At 39.2% G+C, this 21,057-nt stretch overlaps 1 protein-coding gene across 1 annotated transcript in view; it reads left to right on the forward strand.

Annotated features, from left to right (window-relative positions):
- The first annotated feature begins 8,109 nt into the window (after positions 1-8,109).
- LOC135464007 (coiled-coil domain-containing protein 60-like) overlaps positions 8,110-21,057 on the forward strand; it is a 28,300-nt gene continuing 15,352 nt past the window's right edge. The window contains exons 1-9 of the mRNA XM_064741482.1: positions 8,110-8,126; positions 10,351-10,887; positions 11,321-11,404; positions 12,521-12,594; positions 15,073-15,142; positions 15,972-16,108; positions 16,675-16,782; positions 18,373-18,510; positions 19,802-19,906. Of these exons, the coding sequence (XP_064597552.1) occupies positions 10,606-10,887; positions 11,321-11,404; positions 12,521-12,594; positions 15,073-15,142; positions 15,972-16,108; positions 16,675-16,782; positions 18,373-18,510; positions 19,802-19,906 (998 nt within the window). The 5' untranslated portion in view covers positions 8,110-8,126; positions 10,351-10,605. The remainder of the gene's footprint in view (positions 8,127-10,350; positions 10,888-11,320; positions 11,405-12,520; positions 12,595-15,072; positions 15,143-15,971; positions 16,109-16,674; positions 16,783-18,372; positions 18,511-19,801; positions 19,907-21,057) is intronic.

A 21,057-nucleotide genomic window follows, 5' to 3' on the forward strand; every position in this document is an offset into this window, starting at 1 on the left:
GGTTACTCTTAAAACTTCAGCCATAAGTTTTATTCCTAATTTCAAGATGGTTTTTCTGGCTTTCTTCCCAATTCCAACACTCAACATGACCTTGGACGAGTAAGGGACGTGACCTTGGACGAGATGCCCGTATCAGAGTGGACTTGTTAAATGACTTCTTCGTTCTTCGAATCTTCTTGTTCCCAGAGTTGTAACGGGTCACGTGATGTAAAGTATCAGATGTGATGTGTGTAACACTATACATTTACATATGGCCTGTAAGAGTGGCGGAATGGTTTCTGAGTTACGAATGGTTACTCTTGAAACTTCAGCCATTAGCTTTAGTCTCAGTTTCAAGATGTTTTTTTTCTCTCAATTCTGATACCTAATATGACCCTGAGCTACAAAGGGACGTGACCTTGGACGAGATGCCCGTATCAGAGTGGACTTGTTAAATGACCTTCCTTCTTCGAATCTTCTTGTTCCCAGAGTTGTAACGGGTCACGTGATGTAAAGTATCAGATGTGATGTGTGTAACACTATACATTTACATATGGCCTGTAAGAGTGGCGGAATGGTTTCTGAGTTACGAATGGTTACTCTTAAAACTTCAGCCATAAGTTTTATTCCTAATTTCAAGATGGCTTTTCTGGCTTTCTTCCCAATTCCAACACTCAACATGACCTTGGACGAGTAAGGGACGTGACCTTGGACGAGATGCCCGTATCCGTGGGGACTTGTTAAATGAATTCTTCCTTCTTCGAATCTTCTTGTTCCCAGAGTTTTAACGGGTCACATGTGATGTAAAGTATCAGATGAAAACTGATGAATATCAGATGAATATAAAACACGTATTCTATTAATTCCACATAAAATTAGCATTAGACTAACAGTATATTATGTTGAATATGGCAGAATATTATATTGTAATAACACAATACATTCCAGCATCATTCAGATCACAGATTTTCTGTTAAAAATAACAGATTAATTTTTCGAATGTATACCTTCTGCTATTGTAGGAACTTAACTTTATACAGAGGCTAGGTTTTTTTTGGGGGGGGGGGGAGGGTTTAGTTACATAGCGAAAAAGAATTTCTTCTATATGTTTATTCCTATTTGTTATTAATACTATTTTTTGCGACGGTATCAGTACTTGTGTAACACACGTGTATCTACTTGGGTGGTGTACCATTATAGATTCTACATGTGTACAACTTGCAAGTCCCTCTGGGATACTTTTGAAGCAAATAAAAGCCTTCAAGTTCCATGTCAGTGTCGCTCTTTCTATTCCATATCAGGTTAAGCAGAGCCGTTTTTGGCGTCGCTCTCATTTCAAGCGTCAAGGTCCGGTTCTACAAACGCTTTTTCGACTTCAATTAAAATCTGAAATTGAATTTAAACCATTAATATTTGTGATCATAAGAAAAACAACTAGAATTAGAACGGCCTGTTACTTCGAGCACGTGTCACGGTTTAAATTTTTATGGCCATGGATATAAAATACTGAATCCTCAAATTTTGACGTCTGTGAAAATCTCTTTATGGAATCGGTACAACAGCCTTCTAATCGGAAGGACGTCGTGTGTTCAAATCCACACACCGTTAGTTTTGCGCTTGTTTTGGATCAAGAGGTCTGTGTCAGCTTTCCCCTAGCGTGTGTGCATTTTTTTCCGGCCTCTGTTCGGTTTCCTCTTTGATATATCCGGTTTCCCACAACCTCTTTCCAGTCTCCTCCAGCCTCTATCCAGTCTCATCCAGCATATTACAGTCCGACTTCATCCACAATCTGTCTGGTTTCCTCTTCTATATCTGGTGTCTGCCGTCTCTCCTGTTTATTCCAACCTCCAATCTATGTCCGGTTTCCTACAGCCTTTTTTCTGGTTTCACAACTTCGCTGGTTTCGTCTAGTATTTGACCTGGTTTTCCCCGACCTCTATTCTGTTTCCTCTACTATATGGCCGCTTTTCTCCAGCCTCTGTCTGGTATTCTCTTCTATACGACCGATTTACTCTACACGGTCTCTGTCCCGTTTCCTCCATCCTCTGTCCGGTTTCCTCCAGCTTGTTTCGTCCACTTATAATCCGCAGAATCGCCATTTTATGAGTGGAATATTCTTGAGTCCCACGTAATAAAGAGTATCCCATGCAGTCAAACAGTGGATACATTACCGTATATTCGATCATGTCCTTGGTTTAGTGAATGGATCGTGTTGAAAGATAGTATGTAGAATACCATTTATAGTGAGATTGCTTAGCTCCCTAAATCACCTTATTTGTGTACTTTTGGACCCGAGCAAGAACTTTGGCACACTGATAGACAGAACCATACAGAATGTTTGTGGCTACTGAAGCAGGCCGAGAACGTTCCACGTACGGCTGAAGAGGTAGCCACCATGCAAGAGTTGGATTTGAGAGGCTCCTGGGTCATTCGGAGGTATAGTACATGTACCATAGTAGTAGTCAATGTTGCAAACGTGTCGTTTTGAGGAGATGGAGTCGAGGAGGTGCAGGTGTGTCGTTGAGTCCGCGCTCTGCGCGTGACGTCAGCTGGGAGACGTCAGACGTTCCATTTCGTGCCAAAATGTCACGCGTGAGAGCATCACCTCCATGTTGCGCCAAAACTGACCAATGAGTGAGCTTCATTTCGCACCAAAACTGATGTCACGCGCGAGAGCAGCTCTGTTTTCCCGCTCGGTTATTTCGTTGAGGTCTGCGCTGCGTCGTCCAATGAGCGAGGAGGATGAGGGAGTACGAGAAGGGAACAAAATAACATTGTATAGCATGGTATAAAATAACATTGTATGGTATAACAAATAACATAGGCTTGTAAAAGAAAAGAAAAAGAAAAAACATCGCAAGAGTTCTGCAGAAAACACATAGGCTATCTGGAAAGCTGAAAATGACAAAAATCCAACGAATACACTACCTCTGACATCATATTCCTGTGTAATATTTTTTTGCGGGACGAATTTCTTCATGTGGTCTCCAGCTTTTGGATTGTCTGATAGAATAGCTTGTCATCTCACATAATTATCTGTTGGTATCGGCAGTCATACCTTTTCATGTATGTGCAAAAGCGAATAGGGGTGGGTGATATGTTTCGCGCTATAAAATTCAGGGGAAGTAACTCAATATACAATGATAATACACCCCCAAAATGTATTCCCCTTGTTAAAACTGTCCTAAAATGTTTCGACCCATACCAAACATGTTTGTCATCAATGCTTTAAGACTCAAACCACACAGCAAAACAACTGAGGATCAAGAGAAATTAGCTGATAACTTGGAAGCATACGGTTATGTAACACTCGCTGTGTCACCTCGAAAGCAGATCTCAAGTATCGAAAATTGAACTATTTATAGTACGAAATACGACACGTGTTTATACTACGGCGATTGTTCGGGTATACCAACTGAGAAAGAAAAATCCTTTTTTGAGGCGATGTGTCCGGACTAGACGAGGGCATCGCCGCGTAGACACTAAGCAAAATAATGACATTCTCATTATCATGATCCTAATTCCAGGAGTTCAAAAGAAAGCGCAGCCGGAGTCCGTGGGGGGCTTACTGATGACGTTATTGATTTTTTTGTCTAACGGGCAAGGCGGCCTTTATGGCTAATCTAAGCCCACTTGTCATAATGCTCACTTGGTCAACGCCCGACCCTATTCACTTCTGCGCATACATGAAAAGGTATGACTGCCGATACAAACAGATAATTGTGTGACATGACAAGCTATTCTATAAGACAATCCAGAAGCTAGAGACCACGTGAAAAAAAAATCGTCCCAAAATATTACTGGAATATTAACACAGGACAATGCCTGTTGTCAAATCGATGTCAGCGGTAGTGTATTCGTTGGGTTGGTGTCATTTTCAGCGCGAAATGGAGCTTACCCATTGGTCACTTCTGGCGCAAAATGGAGCTGAAGGAGCTGCGCTCGCGCATGACGTCACGCACACTCATTGGTCAGTTTTGGCGCGACATGAAGCTGAAGGAGCTGCTCTTGCCTGCGCGTGATATCAGTTTTTGGGCGAAAATGGAGCTCACCCAGTTTTGGCGCGAACGACATGGAGCTTACCAATTGGTCAATTTTGGCGCGACACGGAACTGACGCTCTCGCGCGTGACATTTTGGCGCGACATGAAACGTCTGACGTCACGAGGCAGAGCGCGGACTCAACGACACACCTGCACCTTCTCCACTCCACCTCCTCAAAACGACACGTTTGCAACAATTACAACTACTTACCATATTAAATGTTCGACGTTTTGTGCAAAGCACATTTGAAATACCTGGTGGAATTAGACGAGGATAGGGTCATTGATAAAATACACGGAGTTGTTTTCACTGAAGTTTTCGTTTAAAGTATATCGAAGAATCTAGGTGTATTAAGACAACCTTATTCAAGCTATCCGATCCGGTACAGTTATCTACATGATAATGATGATATGGTTGATCGTGTACATCAGGATATGGCAAACATCATGCCATGGATACTCTCCAAATTTCCATAGCTGCCAAATTGTTCGTTTGTCAATGTTTCAAGACAGATCTACATTCAAAATTGATTGGTCGTTTCCTTCTAAGTGCCAAGAAAATGAAGGCCCTGGGCCTTTGAAAGCCCTGGATGATGTGATGTTTTATGGACTCATCATCAAATGCCAATCGATGATGGTGACTACTATACAATGGATGCAACCGTAGACATATCACAGATTTTCTCCTCAACTTTTTTACCAACTGGTGGCTATGTCTGAACCCGCAAATGGAGTGTTAATTTGCTACCATTTATGCATTTATATGAACAGTTACAATAAAACCCTGACTGGGGTAAACAGCACAAGAGGCCGTGTTTCACCGGATACGTGTGACCATTTGCCAGTTGTCATACTGTCAGCGCTCCTCCGGTTTTACTCTCTACGCTGTACGTCTTTAATTATATTGCACTGATGTTTTTGCGATCCTAGATTGAAGAGAAATTAAATTTTGCATGCTGAGGGGGGTGCACTTGGTCTCACCGAACTTAAGACCCAAGTGCGTTGAATGGTAACCGGGGCAGGGTTACACTCAAAAAATTAATCTGTTAATTTTAAAAGAAAGTCTGTTGATGCTAGAATGTAACACAAAATTCTCTCATATTCACTACAATATCCTGTTAGCAGTCTACATAGAATCTTGATGTTAAATTAATTGAATATGTGTTCTATTCAATAGAACAACCTTCTGCGATAGCAGAATACATTCTAGCATCACTCAGACAACAGATTATCTGTTAAAATTAACAGATTAATTTATTGAATGTAGGTAACAAAGTTTGAGACATCCTTTTCTCTGACTGGAGGGCAGGAACAGTATTACGCTCTGCTGTAACCCGGGTCATGGATCTAGCGGACCACTTCAATGGGAGTAAATGATCAACACCGACTAAAGCCTCCAGGATCCTATGTCATAACAGCATGGCACTATCAATCTTCCATAGTTAACATTACGGGTCGAATACTACATGGTCGCTTAACTGTATTTAGCTAGGCGAATAGCCGCTACGTTAACAAATACTGTACTGTTACAAAAAACAGATTTTGGTGCATCTATGTTACCGTTCTGAGTTACAGTTAATTTCATTATTACACTTATCCTTGACGTTTATCATATCAAATGATAACCGTCCACATGAATTTATCAGCGAACATATTTAAATTCGTGGAACAATAACCTAAAACTAGAGAAAGATATTCCACACGGGCTACCATACATTTAAACTGCACGACCAAACTTGGATGACTATAACAAACTCAAACAGCTTCATTTCCATCTGCTTACTGCAGGAAAATATTATTTTCATTACTGAATCAACTTTTAACTGACAAGTTTTTTCCACAAAAAGCTAAACATAAACAACAGTAAGAAAAACGCGCTCGACAGCACACAATCGCATGTGACGTGAGTATTGTCCGCATAAACGCTAACTTTAATTATGATTCTAACGTTTCTTTGTATGACAAACGTCATGCAACCATTGACATACAAAGGTAAATTATGATCTCAAGGATGAGACAACATAAAATTTACAAACGTACATACCTGCAAGTAAGAATTTGTTACGTTAAAAAAAAATGTTAGGTGAAGCATCACGTACAGTTTGTCTGCCGGTCGGTGCGTGCAGACCGCCTTGTTCTACTAAAATACGGAGTTCACTAAGCGGTCGCGGACTTCCGGTTTGCTACAAACGTACATTCCTGTTATAAGTCTTCACACTTACTTTAAATGTGTATATTTTTCGCAGCTAAATCTGTCAGATTCTCACACTAACACACTATCACAAACTCCGATTGAACTGTGCAATGAAATCCGAAATTTCAGACGAGCAAATTTTACGGGAGGGGATTAAATTTTGAGGGGTAGCCTAACCGTTGCTGTGGTCAGATTGCCATGTTGGCTGCAATCTATTAGATTTATTTATTTAATTATTTGATTGGTGTTTTACGCCGTACTCAAGAATATTTTACTTATACGACGGCGGCCAGCATTATGGTGGGTGGAAACCGGGCAGAGCCTGGGGGAAATCCACGACCATCCGCAGGTTGCTAACAGACCTTCCCACGTACGGCCGGAGAGGGAGCCAGCATGAGCTGGACTTGAACTCACAGCGACCGCATTGGTGAGAGGCTCCTGGGTCATTACGCTGCGCTAGCGTGTTAACCAACTGAGCCACGGAGGCCCCCAATCTATTAGACGTCACTGGTCTGGAATGAAAAACTCAAATGTCATATGTTACATTGGCACAACATGCGTGTTAAGTGTTGTAAACTGCACGTGCGTGAGTGCCAACATTTTACAATGTTACTCCGGGCTGGGGAAGTATTAGTTGATTTATTTGTTTGGTTGGTTGGTGTTTTATGTCGTACTCAAGAATATTTCACGATTACGAAGGTGGCCATCGACAATCCGTAGGTTGCTGGCAAACCTTCCCATGTACGGTTGGAGAGGAAACCAGCATGAGCTGGACTTGAACTCACAACGACCTCATTAGTGGAAGGCTCCTGGGTCATTGTGCTGCGCTGGGGTGCTAACTCGATCCCTCGGCCACGGAGGCCCCTCATTATTTGAAGGTTGTAACAGTCCTATAGTGTTAGGGTAGGCTTCCAAATTTTTTTACATTTGAAATGCGGAACACATCACTTAACTAAATGCTAATTTGACCTAAGATAGTTTTAGATTAAGGCCTACAACATTTTCTATAAGTATTTGCAATGTGTTAAATTTCCCACACGATTTGTGTTGGATTAAGTAAAAATAACACCAATGCAGGTTAAATGCCTATAATGAAATGATCAAAATATTTTTTACTTTATTTTTATATATTTTATTTGATTTCTTTTAGCTTTTATTATTAAGTGTGACAATTTAAACATATTGTTTGAACGAATACTACCTCTGAATTATTATCACCGAATTCAAAATTTTGGTTACGAAATACCATGCCAGCAGAGACCGATTGACTCCATACCTAAATGGGCTGAGGGCGCCGTGACCAAGACCACGTGACTTGGATCAAATGGCGCGTGTTTAAACAAGTGCTTCTTTTCGGGTGAAGTTCGAGTTACAGATTATGTAGCTACTGGTGTTTATTGCGGGTAAGTTACTGTTAGCTGCCACAGTTCCCAGTGTAACAGATAGAATCAGGCAGAAAATATATTCGGATTCAGTCTACGGCGGTTTCCGAAAAGGAAGGCCGGAAATCGAACCGTTGTCACCAGCCTAATCGATCTGTTGAACACGTTGTTGTGTTGTCACATTCACAGTTTGTTGTCGCCTTGGGGACCACGTGCGCCGTTGTGGCCGGTACGCCCTTACCGCTACCGTCCATGCAGGTACTGTCGCGTGACATTGATTTTCATTACCGGTAGCTTTCGGGATGGTGTGATACTGTTGACAAATGTGCAGGATTTGACTTCTTTATCGTGGATTAAACATTCAAAGTCATAATATTTACCACGTCAAAGCAAACCACTTAGAGTCATTTTTGAACATGAACATCTTCTGATCGGCGGGAGTGTGCACAGTTATGGAAGAGCAGCACTGACTTGCTGTTGACTGACATACTTGATTGACTTTGTGTGCATGAACGATTTCGGAGTCGGGGTATGTAGCCATTTATATAGTTGTAGTGTGTTAACTTTTAATATGCAAGTGTAACTGTGGCATGAAAATGCAAGTACATGTATAAACATTAAATTATAAAACATTGAACGTTATATGTGACTTGACATAATGTTATTTAATGTAACAATGTAATGTAACTTTCTCGTACAGTAGACCTCTCAAAGAGTCCATGCTGTTTCATCTGTGTTACAGGATCAGTGTGTATAAAGCTATATTCAGTCAGTGTTCTGGGTCTCCAGGTTATCGCAGTGGTATTAACTTTAAAAAACAAATAAAGAAAGAAAGAAAAAAGATGTAAATGTAAATCGAGTTAGAAAATCTATTTTCCCAAGTTTTCAATAGCCCAAAGCTAAGTTGGACTTCCTTACCATAACACCCAGTTTCAATCATACAGACCTCCACGACAAGAATTTCTCCAAAAAAAACAACTCCATCCACCGATTCCCTAAAACAACCGAAATGTAATCCATGTAATGTAAACAGTTATCCAGCCGTTTAAATTCGGAATTTTGTTTTTCAACTTCGGGCAAGGTGATTGGCCCGAAAAATAAAATTTTATCATACCCATCACTCTTCTGAGAGTTTCATGCCCTGTTAACAGAATGTTGGATGGGATAAAAAATTTTTAAGTGAAATTGTCCGCGTGGAAGTCTATATGTCCGAAGCTGGGCGTTTCGATAGGAATGTCCAGCTTAGCTTTGGGCTAGTTTTTAATGGAGCTTAAAGAATAATAATTATATACATGTAATATAACGGTTGGTCTGATTCCGGTTTTGTTCACTACTGTATAAACTGTGACACTAGTTCACCCATCATCTGTTCAACAATAATTGTATCACCTGTGCGAGAGAGTCGCTGTGTTTGATAGAGCAGTCAGCTGACTCCAAAACCTGTTCTGCTAGCTTAGATATATATATATATATATATATATATATATATATTTATGAGAATAAGTGACTATGGGTGGACACCATATCAGCAATATTTCAGCAATATTGTGGTGAACACACTTTGAAAACATGAGGCACATACATGTACATGAATGAATGAGACAATCATATCTCAGGTGCACGCAGTGTACATTTCGTACGCCAACATAGATCCTTCAGTGTTGTATATATTGTTACATATACATATCTCTGAGCATAAATTTCATGTTTTAGGTAAGCGTCCTTTTAATCTTACATACAATACGACATAAAAAACACACAGGTAGGGCCTAGCTACATGTAGTAGTTGACATACAGAGTTTAGGTACTAGTATGTACATGTAGGCACATAGGATTTCAGTGTGCTTCATTGACTACCTCTATGGTAACACTATAACCTGCGTTTAACCTGTAGGCCTTTATATTGGGTAACTGGTATGCCCTGTATTATTTCATAGCAATTTACCCTCCTACAGAGACTCAACATTACCTGAGTGTTAAATTATACTTTTATTCAGTACATGATTGTGTTTTATTAATTGAGATATCCGGTAGCCCTCTTAAATTGAATTGTAAAATAATACTTTAATTGTAATGAAATGTGGCCTCTGTGGTTCATTTGGTTAGCGTGCTAGCACAGCGTAATGACCCAGGAGCCTCTCATCAATGCGGTCGCAGTGAGTCCAGCTCATGCTGGTTTCCTCTCCAGCCATACATGAGAAGGTCTGCCAACAACCTGCGGATGGTCGTGGGTTTCCCCCAGGCTCTGCCCGGTTTCCTCCCACCATAATGCTGGCCGCCGTTGTATAAGTGAAATATTCTTTCAACGTAAAACACCAATCAAATAAACAAGGAAATAAATGGTTAGAATTTTAGCCATGCACATTGCATCACCAGCAGAATGAGTTTTATTCTGTACCCATTGTTCCCAGTATAACTGTTTCTAGATTGTTGCTAGTTTGATTATCAGTTTCACTAGTGTTTCAGGGGAGAATTGACTGTGACTAACTGACTGAAACACTGAGCAACACACGCTGTATTTGTTTCATGTATTCGATTTTTTTTTCAATTTAGAATTCCTGTGCAATCTGAAGTTTTACGAGTCAAACTTTAATTCAATTGTCTTTGAGCAAAAGGTACATTGTACCATGGTTTAAAATGATTTTTTAAATTTTTTTGTATATTTTCAGTTATTTATTAGCACATGTATTGTCATTAGTTTTCATGAATCATTAAATATTATGTGTTCATTTTGTTTTGTTTTTTTTCTCCAGGACTGGGAAGTTAGGAATCATGAGATGAATAATCATGACAGATCTGAAGTGCGGGACAAGAACTGATTTCTTGTAAAATGTCAGTTTTTGAAATGATGGAATTTGCATTGATTAAAATCAGCTGGAACTGAAGACTTTGATCAGAATGCTTTAATTGGGTTTGATGAAAAAGAAAAAAAAAGCGTGTGCGGAAAGTTTGGGCACATCGAGGAGAATAAAAGTTTCCCAAAGTGACATTTAACGAAAACTTCAAAAATGCATTCTGTTCTTCGTGACCCCCGGACCTATGTCCGCCAGGAACCCCTCCCCGTTTACATTCCCAATGGGGTCAAAGTTCAGGCACGCAGCTTGAAGGTGTTTAACCCTACTATACCCTCCAGGAATGATATGCGGAGTGCAAACATTCGCCGTCGCCACTCTCAGATGACCTCCCAAGGGTTTCGTTCTGTGAATTTCAAACCCTACCATGGAATCGGCGACCCATTTTACCTAGACCAACAACAACTTATTCTTCATGCATTGGGACAGTTGGAAGAGGTGTGTAAAGAATTGGCCTCCGTCTTTGTTTTTTATCTAGATGTTTAAGTTATCCTTGGTTTGGGTGTTATATGTATTACACTCGCCAAGCAGGGTTTTTTATTTTGGTGGTATGTAGTTGTCTGAACTTATCTGTGGGTATACCAGGTACATGTACTGAACAGAAAAAGTTGTTCAAGCCCAAATATGAAAGAAATTTTATGCACCAGTTGCCATGGAGCTAAAGATCAATGCATCAAATTTTGGTGGTGATAGTATGTGCGAGTTAAGTGATTCTTCATCATTGACAGATAATATTGTCCCTTTGTCTGTAGTGTGGGAACTTGTAGCTTTGGCTGTGTTTTTAGTTTTTAGGTTGTTCTGTTGTATTGTTTTCAGTCCATCGGCTCACAATGTAGCATGTGCTTATTGCTTGATTTCACTTGTTTTGTAGAGTAAAGACCTGTCTAATCGCAGTGACGCAGGGCATGATGGGATAGATCCTCAGACAGAGTCCTATTCACAGAGGAAGACCAAAGTAAGTGGCTTAAGGTATCAAAATGAAGTGTAATAGTGACATACCATTTATCACATGAGAGCATGCAGCTTTGATAAATCATTATGCCAAAATGCTAAATGGTATACAGGGGCCACGGTGTCGGAGATGGTTAGCACACCAGTGTGGCGCAGTGACACAGGAACCTCTCACCAAGGTGATTGCTGTGAGTTCAAGTCTTGCTCATGCTGGCTTCTTCTCCGACTGTAGGTGAGAAGGCCTGCAGCAACCTGCGGATGGTTGTGGGTTTCCCCTGGGCTTTGCCCGGTTTTCTTCGATCATAATGCTGGTCACCGTTATATAAGTGAAATATTCTTGAGTACGGCGCAAAACACCAATGAAATAAAAAAAATAATAAATAAATGGTATTCGGCACATGGAGAAGAAGAGCAGAATAATATAGAGAGCGGTGGAATGTAGCTTAGGCCATCTTTCAAAACATGTTGGGCAATCATTACCCGCATTTTTTCTTCTTTTCTATTTTTTTAAAAATTTACTCTAAATGTTAGTTTCTTTACAATCTTCCAACTGACCTACATGTATACCCTTTTTTTGCTAAAGGGTGTTGATACACCTACAGTGTGTCAAAGAATGTTTAAGGATGGTGTTATTTTTTTAAAATTTTAAATAAAAAAAAGTTTTATTTTCTTAAAAATGTGGTTGGCTGTTCCATTTATTGTACGACATTAAGTGGAAAGTAAGTTTAAGAAGGGATTAATAAGGTTTTTTGTGAAAAAAAAACAAAATTTATATTTGGAAACCGAAATTTGTGCATTTCATGTAGCAGGTTTTTTAGGGACTAAATTACAGGTGTCATTTTTAGGGGCTAAATTACAGGTGTCATTTTTAGGGACTAAATTACAGGTGTCATTTTTAAGGACTAAATTAAATGTCATTTTTATCGACTAAATTACAGGTGTCATTTTATCGGCTAAATTACAGGTGTCATTTGTAGGGACTAAATTACAGGTGTCATTTTTAGGGACTAAATGACAGGTGTCATTTTTAGGGACTAAATTCCAAGTTTCATTTACACATTATAGTTAGAAATTATTAATGACAATACATAAAAAAAAGTCTCTGAATTCTGCTTCTTAGATTGCGACAAAATTTGTGTTACGACGAGACAGGCAAGGGTTGAACACGCTAAAGAAAGAAGTCAAACAAGGACGGTAAGATTCTCAAGACTCTGTGCTTTTTGCCTGATGTAGCAAGGGTTGAACACGCTGAAGAAAGAAGTCAGACAAGGACGGTAAGATTCTCAAGACTCTGTGCTTTGTGCCTGATGTAGCAAGGGTTGAACACGCTGAAGAAAGAAGTCAAACAAGGACGGTAAGATTCTCAAAACTCTGTGCTTTATGCCTGATGTAGCAAGGGTTGAACACGCTGAAGAAAGAAGTCAAACAAGGACGGTAAAATTCTCAAGACTCTGTGCTTTATGCCTGATGTAACTGCTGAATACCTGAGAAGGGTTTACGACAGATACACCCAAAAGTGGGCAGCGCTACGTAGGGCTAAGGGTTAGTGAACTTGTAACGAAAGTCCTGAACAAGTCGTAGAATTCTGCCTGAAAAGGTGCTGGAAGTCGTCAAGCATCTCGCTGCATGGGGTTAAATTGTAAGTCATTTAGGGTAATAACAGAAATGATTCAGCCAGGTGAAGTAATTAACACTAACACCTGAGATCTCGTTAGCAGAATTAATCAAGCATTTATCACATGGTTCATTGATTAACTCCTGGGTAAAGGTTAAGTAGTTGTGTCCAAGGTAGAACACTTTGTTTAATTGTCAATCATCAAACTTGCTCTTGTTTGATATCGGTGCCAGAACCAGGTGTTATCGAGTGTATTGATTGGTCAGCTGTCAGGAAAATGATTAATCCTCAGGTAATGGTTGTCTGAAGGTCCAGCAAGACCGTTTGGACAGTGGAAGTCATGGATATTCACTTACCTTCATTGTACCTGAGAGGACTGAGGAGGCTTAGCCCGCCCGCATGGCGCAATGACTCAAGAGCCTTTCACTAATACGGTCGCTGTGCGCTCATGCTGGCTTCCTCTCCGGCCATACAAGGGACGATCTGCCAGCAGCCTGCAGATGGTCGTGGGTTCCCCTGTGCTCTTCCAGTTTTCCACTCACCATAACTCTGGCTGCTGTCGTATAGGTGAAATATTCTTCAGTGCGGCGTAAAACACGAATTAAATAAATAGAAAAAGTTAGAATATCAGAAGTTACACCAAGTTTGTCCTGACTAAAAATGTGTTACCTCTACAACATTCAGGTATTTAAACATCGGTTTCCTCACCAGGGATAGAAATTAGAAGTAATGCCAGCAAAAAAAGATTAAATGTATTGTTGTTGACGTTGTTGGATTAGCTTCATTGCTGGGTGGGTTATTGATCCATTAGTCGATTTGCTTGGTATACCCAAATTGTTGTCAGCTGGTCGTTTTGAACAATCGGTATATTTCGTTTCGCTGCCAACGACTAGCATATTCCTGTAGTCGCACTCCTGTCCCTATGAACTTCATGTCGCGATATGCGCTTTGCTTCTCTTTGCTCAGTGAAAAGCCACAAGAACAGTGTAATCTATTTTCGTAACAAGGAAAGACTTGTACAGGAAGTCTGGTACATTTTATGGAAGCTTGATTTTCCGACGAAGTGATGTTCTGAAGTAATTTGATGTTTTGTTACAAATTAAAGGTGCCATTATGAATTCACTCAAATGCCAGTTTGAGAAACTGATCAAAGGGGCAAAATTTTATGTATGTGCAAATTTTCATCGCCAAATATTTAAGCGGACACTTGTCCTCGAAGCTCATAAATTTTGACGGACAAAAACATTTTTTTGCCAGACATGTGCGAAAAGTCAGTTGTAATTTCGAACCCTGCTCACTCTCGAGGCTCTTATGCTGTTTGCGGTGATGAGCAGCCTGCGTTTGTAGCTCTGTTAACACGGTCTAAATGTGCGTTAAGGACCACTTGTCTGGCACTGATGCTAACAGTTTCATGTATTTATTTATTTATTTATTTTTTGCTGCCGATGGTCAGTTTCATGGAGGAAATAAGTTCACGTGGTAAACCACCGACCTTTGGTAATGTTACTGACTAACTTTTCCACACGTGACACACATAAGGAAGACAGCACAAGTGGTGTTTAATGAATGTTTAGTGTAGTCTGCACAAATGGCCACAACAACACCTTTGACTGCCTGTTGTCACCATATCATGGCCAGAAGTATACAAATGTACATGTATGTTGGTACATCTTTAGGATTGATAGGCATTGATAAGCATAGTCTGCTCAGCTATCCTGGGTGTAACATGTAGGTACATGTTAGTGCTGTTTATTTTGTTTTTCTTTGGGGCCTCCGTAGCTGAGTGGTTAGCATGCTAGTGCAGCGCAATAGTTATGGAGCCTCTCACCAATGTGGTTGCTGTGAGTTCAAGTCCAGCTCATGCTGGCTTCCTCTCCGGTCATTTGTGGGAAGGTCTGCAGCAACCTGCGGATGGCTGTGGGTTTCACCTGAAGTCTGGCTGATTTCCTCCCACCATAATGCTGGGTGCCATCAAATAAGTGAAATATTCTTGAGTACAGGGTAAAACACAAATCAAATATTTTAATGAATAAGATTCTTTTTTCTTGTATTTTCAGAACTCTGGTGAGAAATGTCAAGCTGGGACATGGCTTATTTGATCTGATCAAACAGCAGAGACATGCTAAGGTAAGGAATCACAAGCAAATCAATACTCACTTTGGGCCTTCATCAGGAGTCCTTCGTGAGCAATCATAAGAGCATTTGGAGCTTTAACCTGACCTGTGTATAATATGACACCATTAACACTTTAAACCACTTGCATTTGGCCAGTCCACTAGCATTCCAGAGGCAGGCTGCCGGCAGACTACTGGCAAGATACAAACCCACTACATACTCACCATGAAGAGGTTTATAATAATTTGTTAGTCTTGGTGTTATTTATAGTCTTAAACTAAGGGTGTACAAAGGTGTTACTACATGGATCAGGTGTCTATAACTCTCCAGTCCACTACCAGTCCACAGTTGCACGACATGCAAGCCTTTGGCAGACAGCTGTGAAGCCTCTTTCTAGATTATTACATGTGTGTACAGTACACAAGACACATTACACAACATGTGATTGACTTGTTGGGTCGAAATAGGATTGGTTCTGTGAACATGTATATTGTATGATTTGTACCAAAAAGTCATTCCTAAAGTTAAATCTATTTTAATTCTTCACATGTAACCTATTTGCATGTTTGCAAGGTGTTTATTCAAGCATATTGATTATTCTGAAGGCGGTATTCTGTGTAGACTGATAAAACTTTACTTTCTGTCATGCCCTGAAATTGGCCAATCCATCCAGTGTAGTTTTGTCTCCAAAATCAAGTACACAGTGTGCATACATTGCATTGAAAGTTGCCCTTTTATGTGAGAAAAGGTAGAGGAAATAGGGTAAATGTACAAATCTGTACGATAATTTGCACTGTGAACCTGTGGATATGGATGTAAACAAGGTTTCTTTCGGATGCAGAGGGCACAAGCAGAAGCTGATCGAAAGCGAAAAGAAGAAGCCGCAAGAACAGATTGGCAACCACCAAAATTTCACAGCTCTGACGACGACACAGAATCCTCAGATGAGGAATTGGGGCAAGATGTGAGTCTGAACAGGTAAGTCGCCTCATCTGATTGGTTAATGAGTTTCGGTTTATTTTTGGTGAAGTTATTTAATAACGCTGTGATAAAAATTAATGAAAGCTTGTATTCATCAAAATATGCTCAGCATCTTGTAGGAAGTATCAATGGTTTGTTGGATAAAGGTTTTTATTGTAAGTTTTTGTATTGTTAGGTTATTATCAAGTTCCATCTTCAGTGGAAAGTACATTTTGATCAATTCAGTGAGGTGCCAAAAAGTTACCTTGAAAAAACATCTTGATATTTAATGATGCATGAATTAATAAAATTGTGATATATTTCGTTATGTATTAAAGTGGAAAATATGTGCATAAGAAAATGTTTTTTTTTTTAATTAACTGACACATCTTAAAAAACAACATGCTTCAGGAAATGCCTCTCCTGCTTTCTTCTCTTTGAACTGCAATTCTTTATGCAAGTTTTGTCTGCATGGTGTGAAAATCTGAATGTGGCATGATGTAAGTGTTTGCACATGTATTTTTCTTTTGTTTTTTTCACTCGGCCTGCTTTTTTCACTGTGATACTTTTTTCTTTCTCACAAGTTTCATGAGTGACACAGATCGTGCTGATACTGATGATGAAGGTTTTGACCAATCACATGCTTTGGAGTCAGACAGCCCTGATGGAAAAGGGCGTGTCACTTTCAGTGGGTGTGTACTTAATGCAAGGTTATGTTTTGCTTTTTTATTTTTCAATTTTTTTGCTTGTAATTTTTGCACAGCTTATAGTTTTCAGTGCTATTCAGACTAAAGATTGTCAGTGTCATGTTTGTATCTCACCACTAGCACCTTTAGAGCAGGCTTTCAGCATGATTCCTCTATCATTCACTTTGCCATCATAAATGTGGAAAGTAAAAATTACCAGAAACTATCTGTACATCTGTCAGTTCAAAATACTTTGTGTGAACAGTTCATATATTTCTGCTTTAAAGCGCTCGGTGCATTGATGTATTTCTTGCATACATACATGTATGCTCTAACATATCAGCCATTTTCTGAGTTAAAAATCATATTAAAATTCTGATTCACTTAATAAAAGTCAAATTAAAATTTGATTCGAATGATGTACTTAGAAAACCACTTCACAAAAAACAATGTAGCACCCAGTGGTTCTTGTTGGCTCATTTGACTATAACATTGTTGTGTGTTGCTTACGATGAACAATGTTTAAAAGGTTTGGAGACTCAAATTGAAAACTACTTCACTCTGCGGCTTTATGTCATTAGGTTTGTCAGGACACTGGAAATGCCTATTATTACGACCTGGGTATACCAGTATGTGTTGTTAAACATTGCTCGAATGAGTGCAATCAAACCCTAGGAATTGAAACCATGATATGAGCTCAGTATTTAAACAGTTTTGTTATGCCATCTTTATGAGCATTTATGTTACTGTAATTCTTCAACATTTTCACACGTTTGCGAGGTGTTTGTTCAAGCATATTCTGAAGGCATTATTCTAGTAGACTGATAAAATTATACTTTTTCTAAAACTCCCAAATTGGCCAACCCAACCAATGTAGTTTTGTTTCCAAAATCAAATTAAGAATGTGCATAAATTGCACTGAAAGTTGCTCTGTCATATGCTTTAAGGTTGAGGAATTAAGGTATGTATAAAACCATAGCATACCCATGAAGAGAGAGGAAAAATAAACCAATCAAATGATTAAAAATCATGCAAATAATCAGGATTGATCGTACTTAACAGTTCATGGCAGCGCCCCTACCAACATCCTGTACTCACATAACCAAAGTAATGCAGGTAGTTTAGTGCATAGTTTTGACTGAGACAAATATTATGTGTTTGGTTAACCTTGGTTGCTTATGTTTAGGAACTATTGGGTGTTGGCCTACCCTAATTCCTCGACCTTTTCGCTTATGAGAGAGCAACTTTCAGTGGAGTTTATGCACATTAATAATGAGATTTTGGATTCTACATTGATTGGATTGGCCAATTTCTGGGCTTCATGAAAAGTCTAACTTTATCAGATTACACAGATTAAGACCTTCACATTAGGCTTGAATAAGCACGTTGCATAAATGTGGAAAGGTTGAAGAATTACAGTAGCTGTAGAATTACAGTAGATGATGTGTGTCTGTCACTGTGTCTGAAATAAAAAGGAAACGTTCAACTATTGTATGTATCATGGCTTCTTTTTCTGATTCTTTGTAAAACTGATCTGTATTTTGGGATATCCCAACCAGATTACCTGATTCTTTTATGTGCTGTTTTAATTACCAGGCTTGAAAATCCTGATTGCTCAGTGATCACACAAAGCCGCCCCGTGAGTACGCGAAAGAAGAAAGCCCAAGAGCTTCGCCCATATACACCTCAGCACAACAGCCTTGTGGAGGCGAATGACCTTCAGTTCTGCTCCAAGTAAGGTCAAGGGTCAAGATGCAGACTTTATGTATAATAAACTGTGCTAAACAACTAACATCAGTGTTATAATGTCACAGTGTAACCCTGTTTGTGTTAAGACTGCATGTGGCCTTCATGCTGGCAGGGCCATATGTACAGCCATTTTAGTTCCGGAAAACGTTTAGGCCCCCAAACTGTTACGCCCCCCCAAACTAGCCAAGCTGTATTAAACAAGTAAATTGAACCAAAATATGATGGTTTTTACCAGCAAAAGTAGTTTTCATACGAATTTCCTTCATTCTCAGAAACCATCATTTTGAATGACAGTTCGTAAAATGTGTTTATGCGAGGCTACAATTTCACCTCTGATGTTTTGGATACAGAACTTTCTATTTGTTTCTTAGATATGGCCCTTAATAACGATGCTGTATTCCGTTTTCTTTGTAATACATAGGATACATGCACTTCCCGTCTCAGGATTTACCTCCGTAGCAGGTGTCTGTCCTTTATTTCAGTATGGAAAATATTGTTGTTTTAAAAACTTCATCATTTTCTGTATGCACAGAGGCAAATGGCATTCAAAAGTAGTTATTAAACCTTACAAGAAATTTTACAAGCGTATTAGTCGGAGTTCACCATTGTGGTTGTTTAAATTCCATCACACCAGTACTTCCAAATGCTAACAGCATTGGATAGTTGAACTGACACTTTCTGTCAAAGGGGGATAATCCATGAAAGGGGAAGTAATCTATGTATTACGGAGTGAGTGAGTGAGTGAGTGCTTGGGGTTTAACATCGTACTCAACAATTTTTCAGTCATATGACGACCTATGTATTACAAAAGCACAGAATAGAGTGTCATACTAAAAAAACCTCTAACCTTTGTCCATTGGTTTTATATAAGGAAGGGAAACCTTCTCTGATGGCCCAAGGTCAGACAAATTTGGTCAGACAACTCGACATCCCGTGAGGTACCTGAACTTGTGAATGGTCATGGGTTTTCCGCGGACTCTACCCAATTTCCTCCCACCATAATGCTGACCACCATCGTTAAGTGAAATATTCTTGATACAGCATAAAACACCAATCAGATAAATGAGTTACATGTAAAACTGCATGGGTGGAGTTTAAAAGCCACACCTGCTGGATTGGCGACAGCTTAATGTAGGAAAGTTGTTTTGGTCCATATTTAACATGATACTGTGATTGAGGACATCTCCTTGCTGAAGCACTGTCAGTGTGACATCAAAAACCAATCATTCATTCACTTATTTGTGAAAATACCTTGTGTCCCACGCTTTCCTTACAGGTCTGCGCTGTTCCGTCAGCTGTGCGTGCTGTTCTGGATCCTGGAAAGTATGAACATGGAACAGCCACACCTGATGGGAAATATTAGTCAGTCCTGGAACCTGGTGTGAGTATCGGTGATTTCAGGAATGTGTGCCAGGGATTTAGACGTTTGAACAGATTTGAATAATAACAGAAAATATAACAGAATTATAACGAAAGAAAGTAAAATAAAAATGACAATCAACAGAACAACTTTTCTGTTTATGGAGAAGTAAGTTGTTCAAACAGTATTCCAGTTTTGATAAAGAACACTCAATTAAATTGAAGCATTCTGTGAAAGACAATCAACAGAACAACTTTTCTGTTTATGGAGAAGTAAGTTGTTCAAACAGTATTCCAGTTTTGATAAAGAACACTCAATTAAATTGAAGCATTCTGTGAAAGACAATCAACAGAACAACTTTTCTGTTTATGGAGAAGTAAGTTGTTCAAACAGTATTCCAATTTTGATAAAGAACACTCAATTAAATTGAAGCATTCTGTGAAAGAGAAGTAGCTTTGTCAGAATTTGTAACTTTGACATAGTTTGCTCTTCCAATTATTAAGGAACACCCAATTAAACTTAAATGTTGAAATTTGGGTTGGGATGTGACTAGCTTTGTGTACTGGTAATTTCTTAAAGGCAAAGAAAACACTAATTTGAAGTATTTGTTAGATGTAAGACCATTAAACATTGTCCATGAAAATAGTTTGATTTATGTTTTTAGAATTTTTTCAACCCAGTAAAATGCATTTGAATCTTGGATTCTATATTGGCCTTTTGTGGCCATATTGGGAATAGTGATGTCACATCTGGTTTTTGTCACTCAAAAATATGGCCCTTTGTGGCCATATTGGGAATAGTGATGTCACATCAGGTTTTTGTCACTCAAAAATATGGCCCTTTGTGGCCATATTGGGAATAGTGATGTCACATCTGGTTTTTGTCTCTCAAAAATATGGCCCTTTGTGGCCATATTGGGAATAGTGATGTGACATCTGATTTTTGTCACTCAAAAACTCAGGGACTGCTAGATTTCATCATCCTGAACGTTTATACACGTAAGTCATTGACCAAATTGACCTTGAAACGAAACAAAATGTTAATGTGACATCAGTAATACTTTGCGGGTTACTATATATACAGTCCACCCTTGAATCTGCTGTCTTAAAACCGTTTTACATGGTTGGGAAAATAAAAAAAAAAAAAACTGAATTGTATTCCTAGACAGTGTT

The sequence above is a fragment of the Liolophura sinensis genome, chromosome 3 (assembly GCF_032854445.1).
Source record: "Liolophura sinensis isolate JHLJ2023 chromosome 3, CUHK_Ljap_v2, whole genome shotgun sequence".
Classification (NCBI taxonomy): domain Eukaryota; kingdom Metazoa; phylum Mollusca; class Polyplacophora; order Chitonida; family Chitonidae; genus Liolophura; species Liolophura sinensis.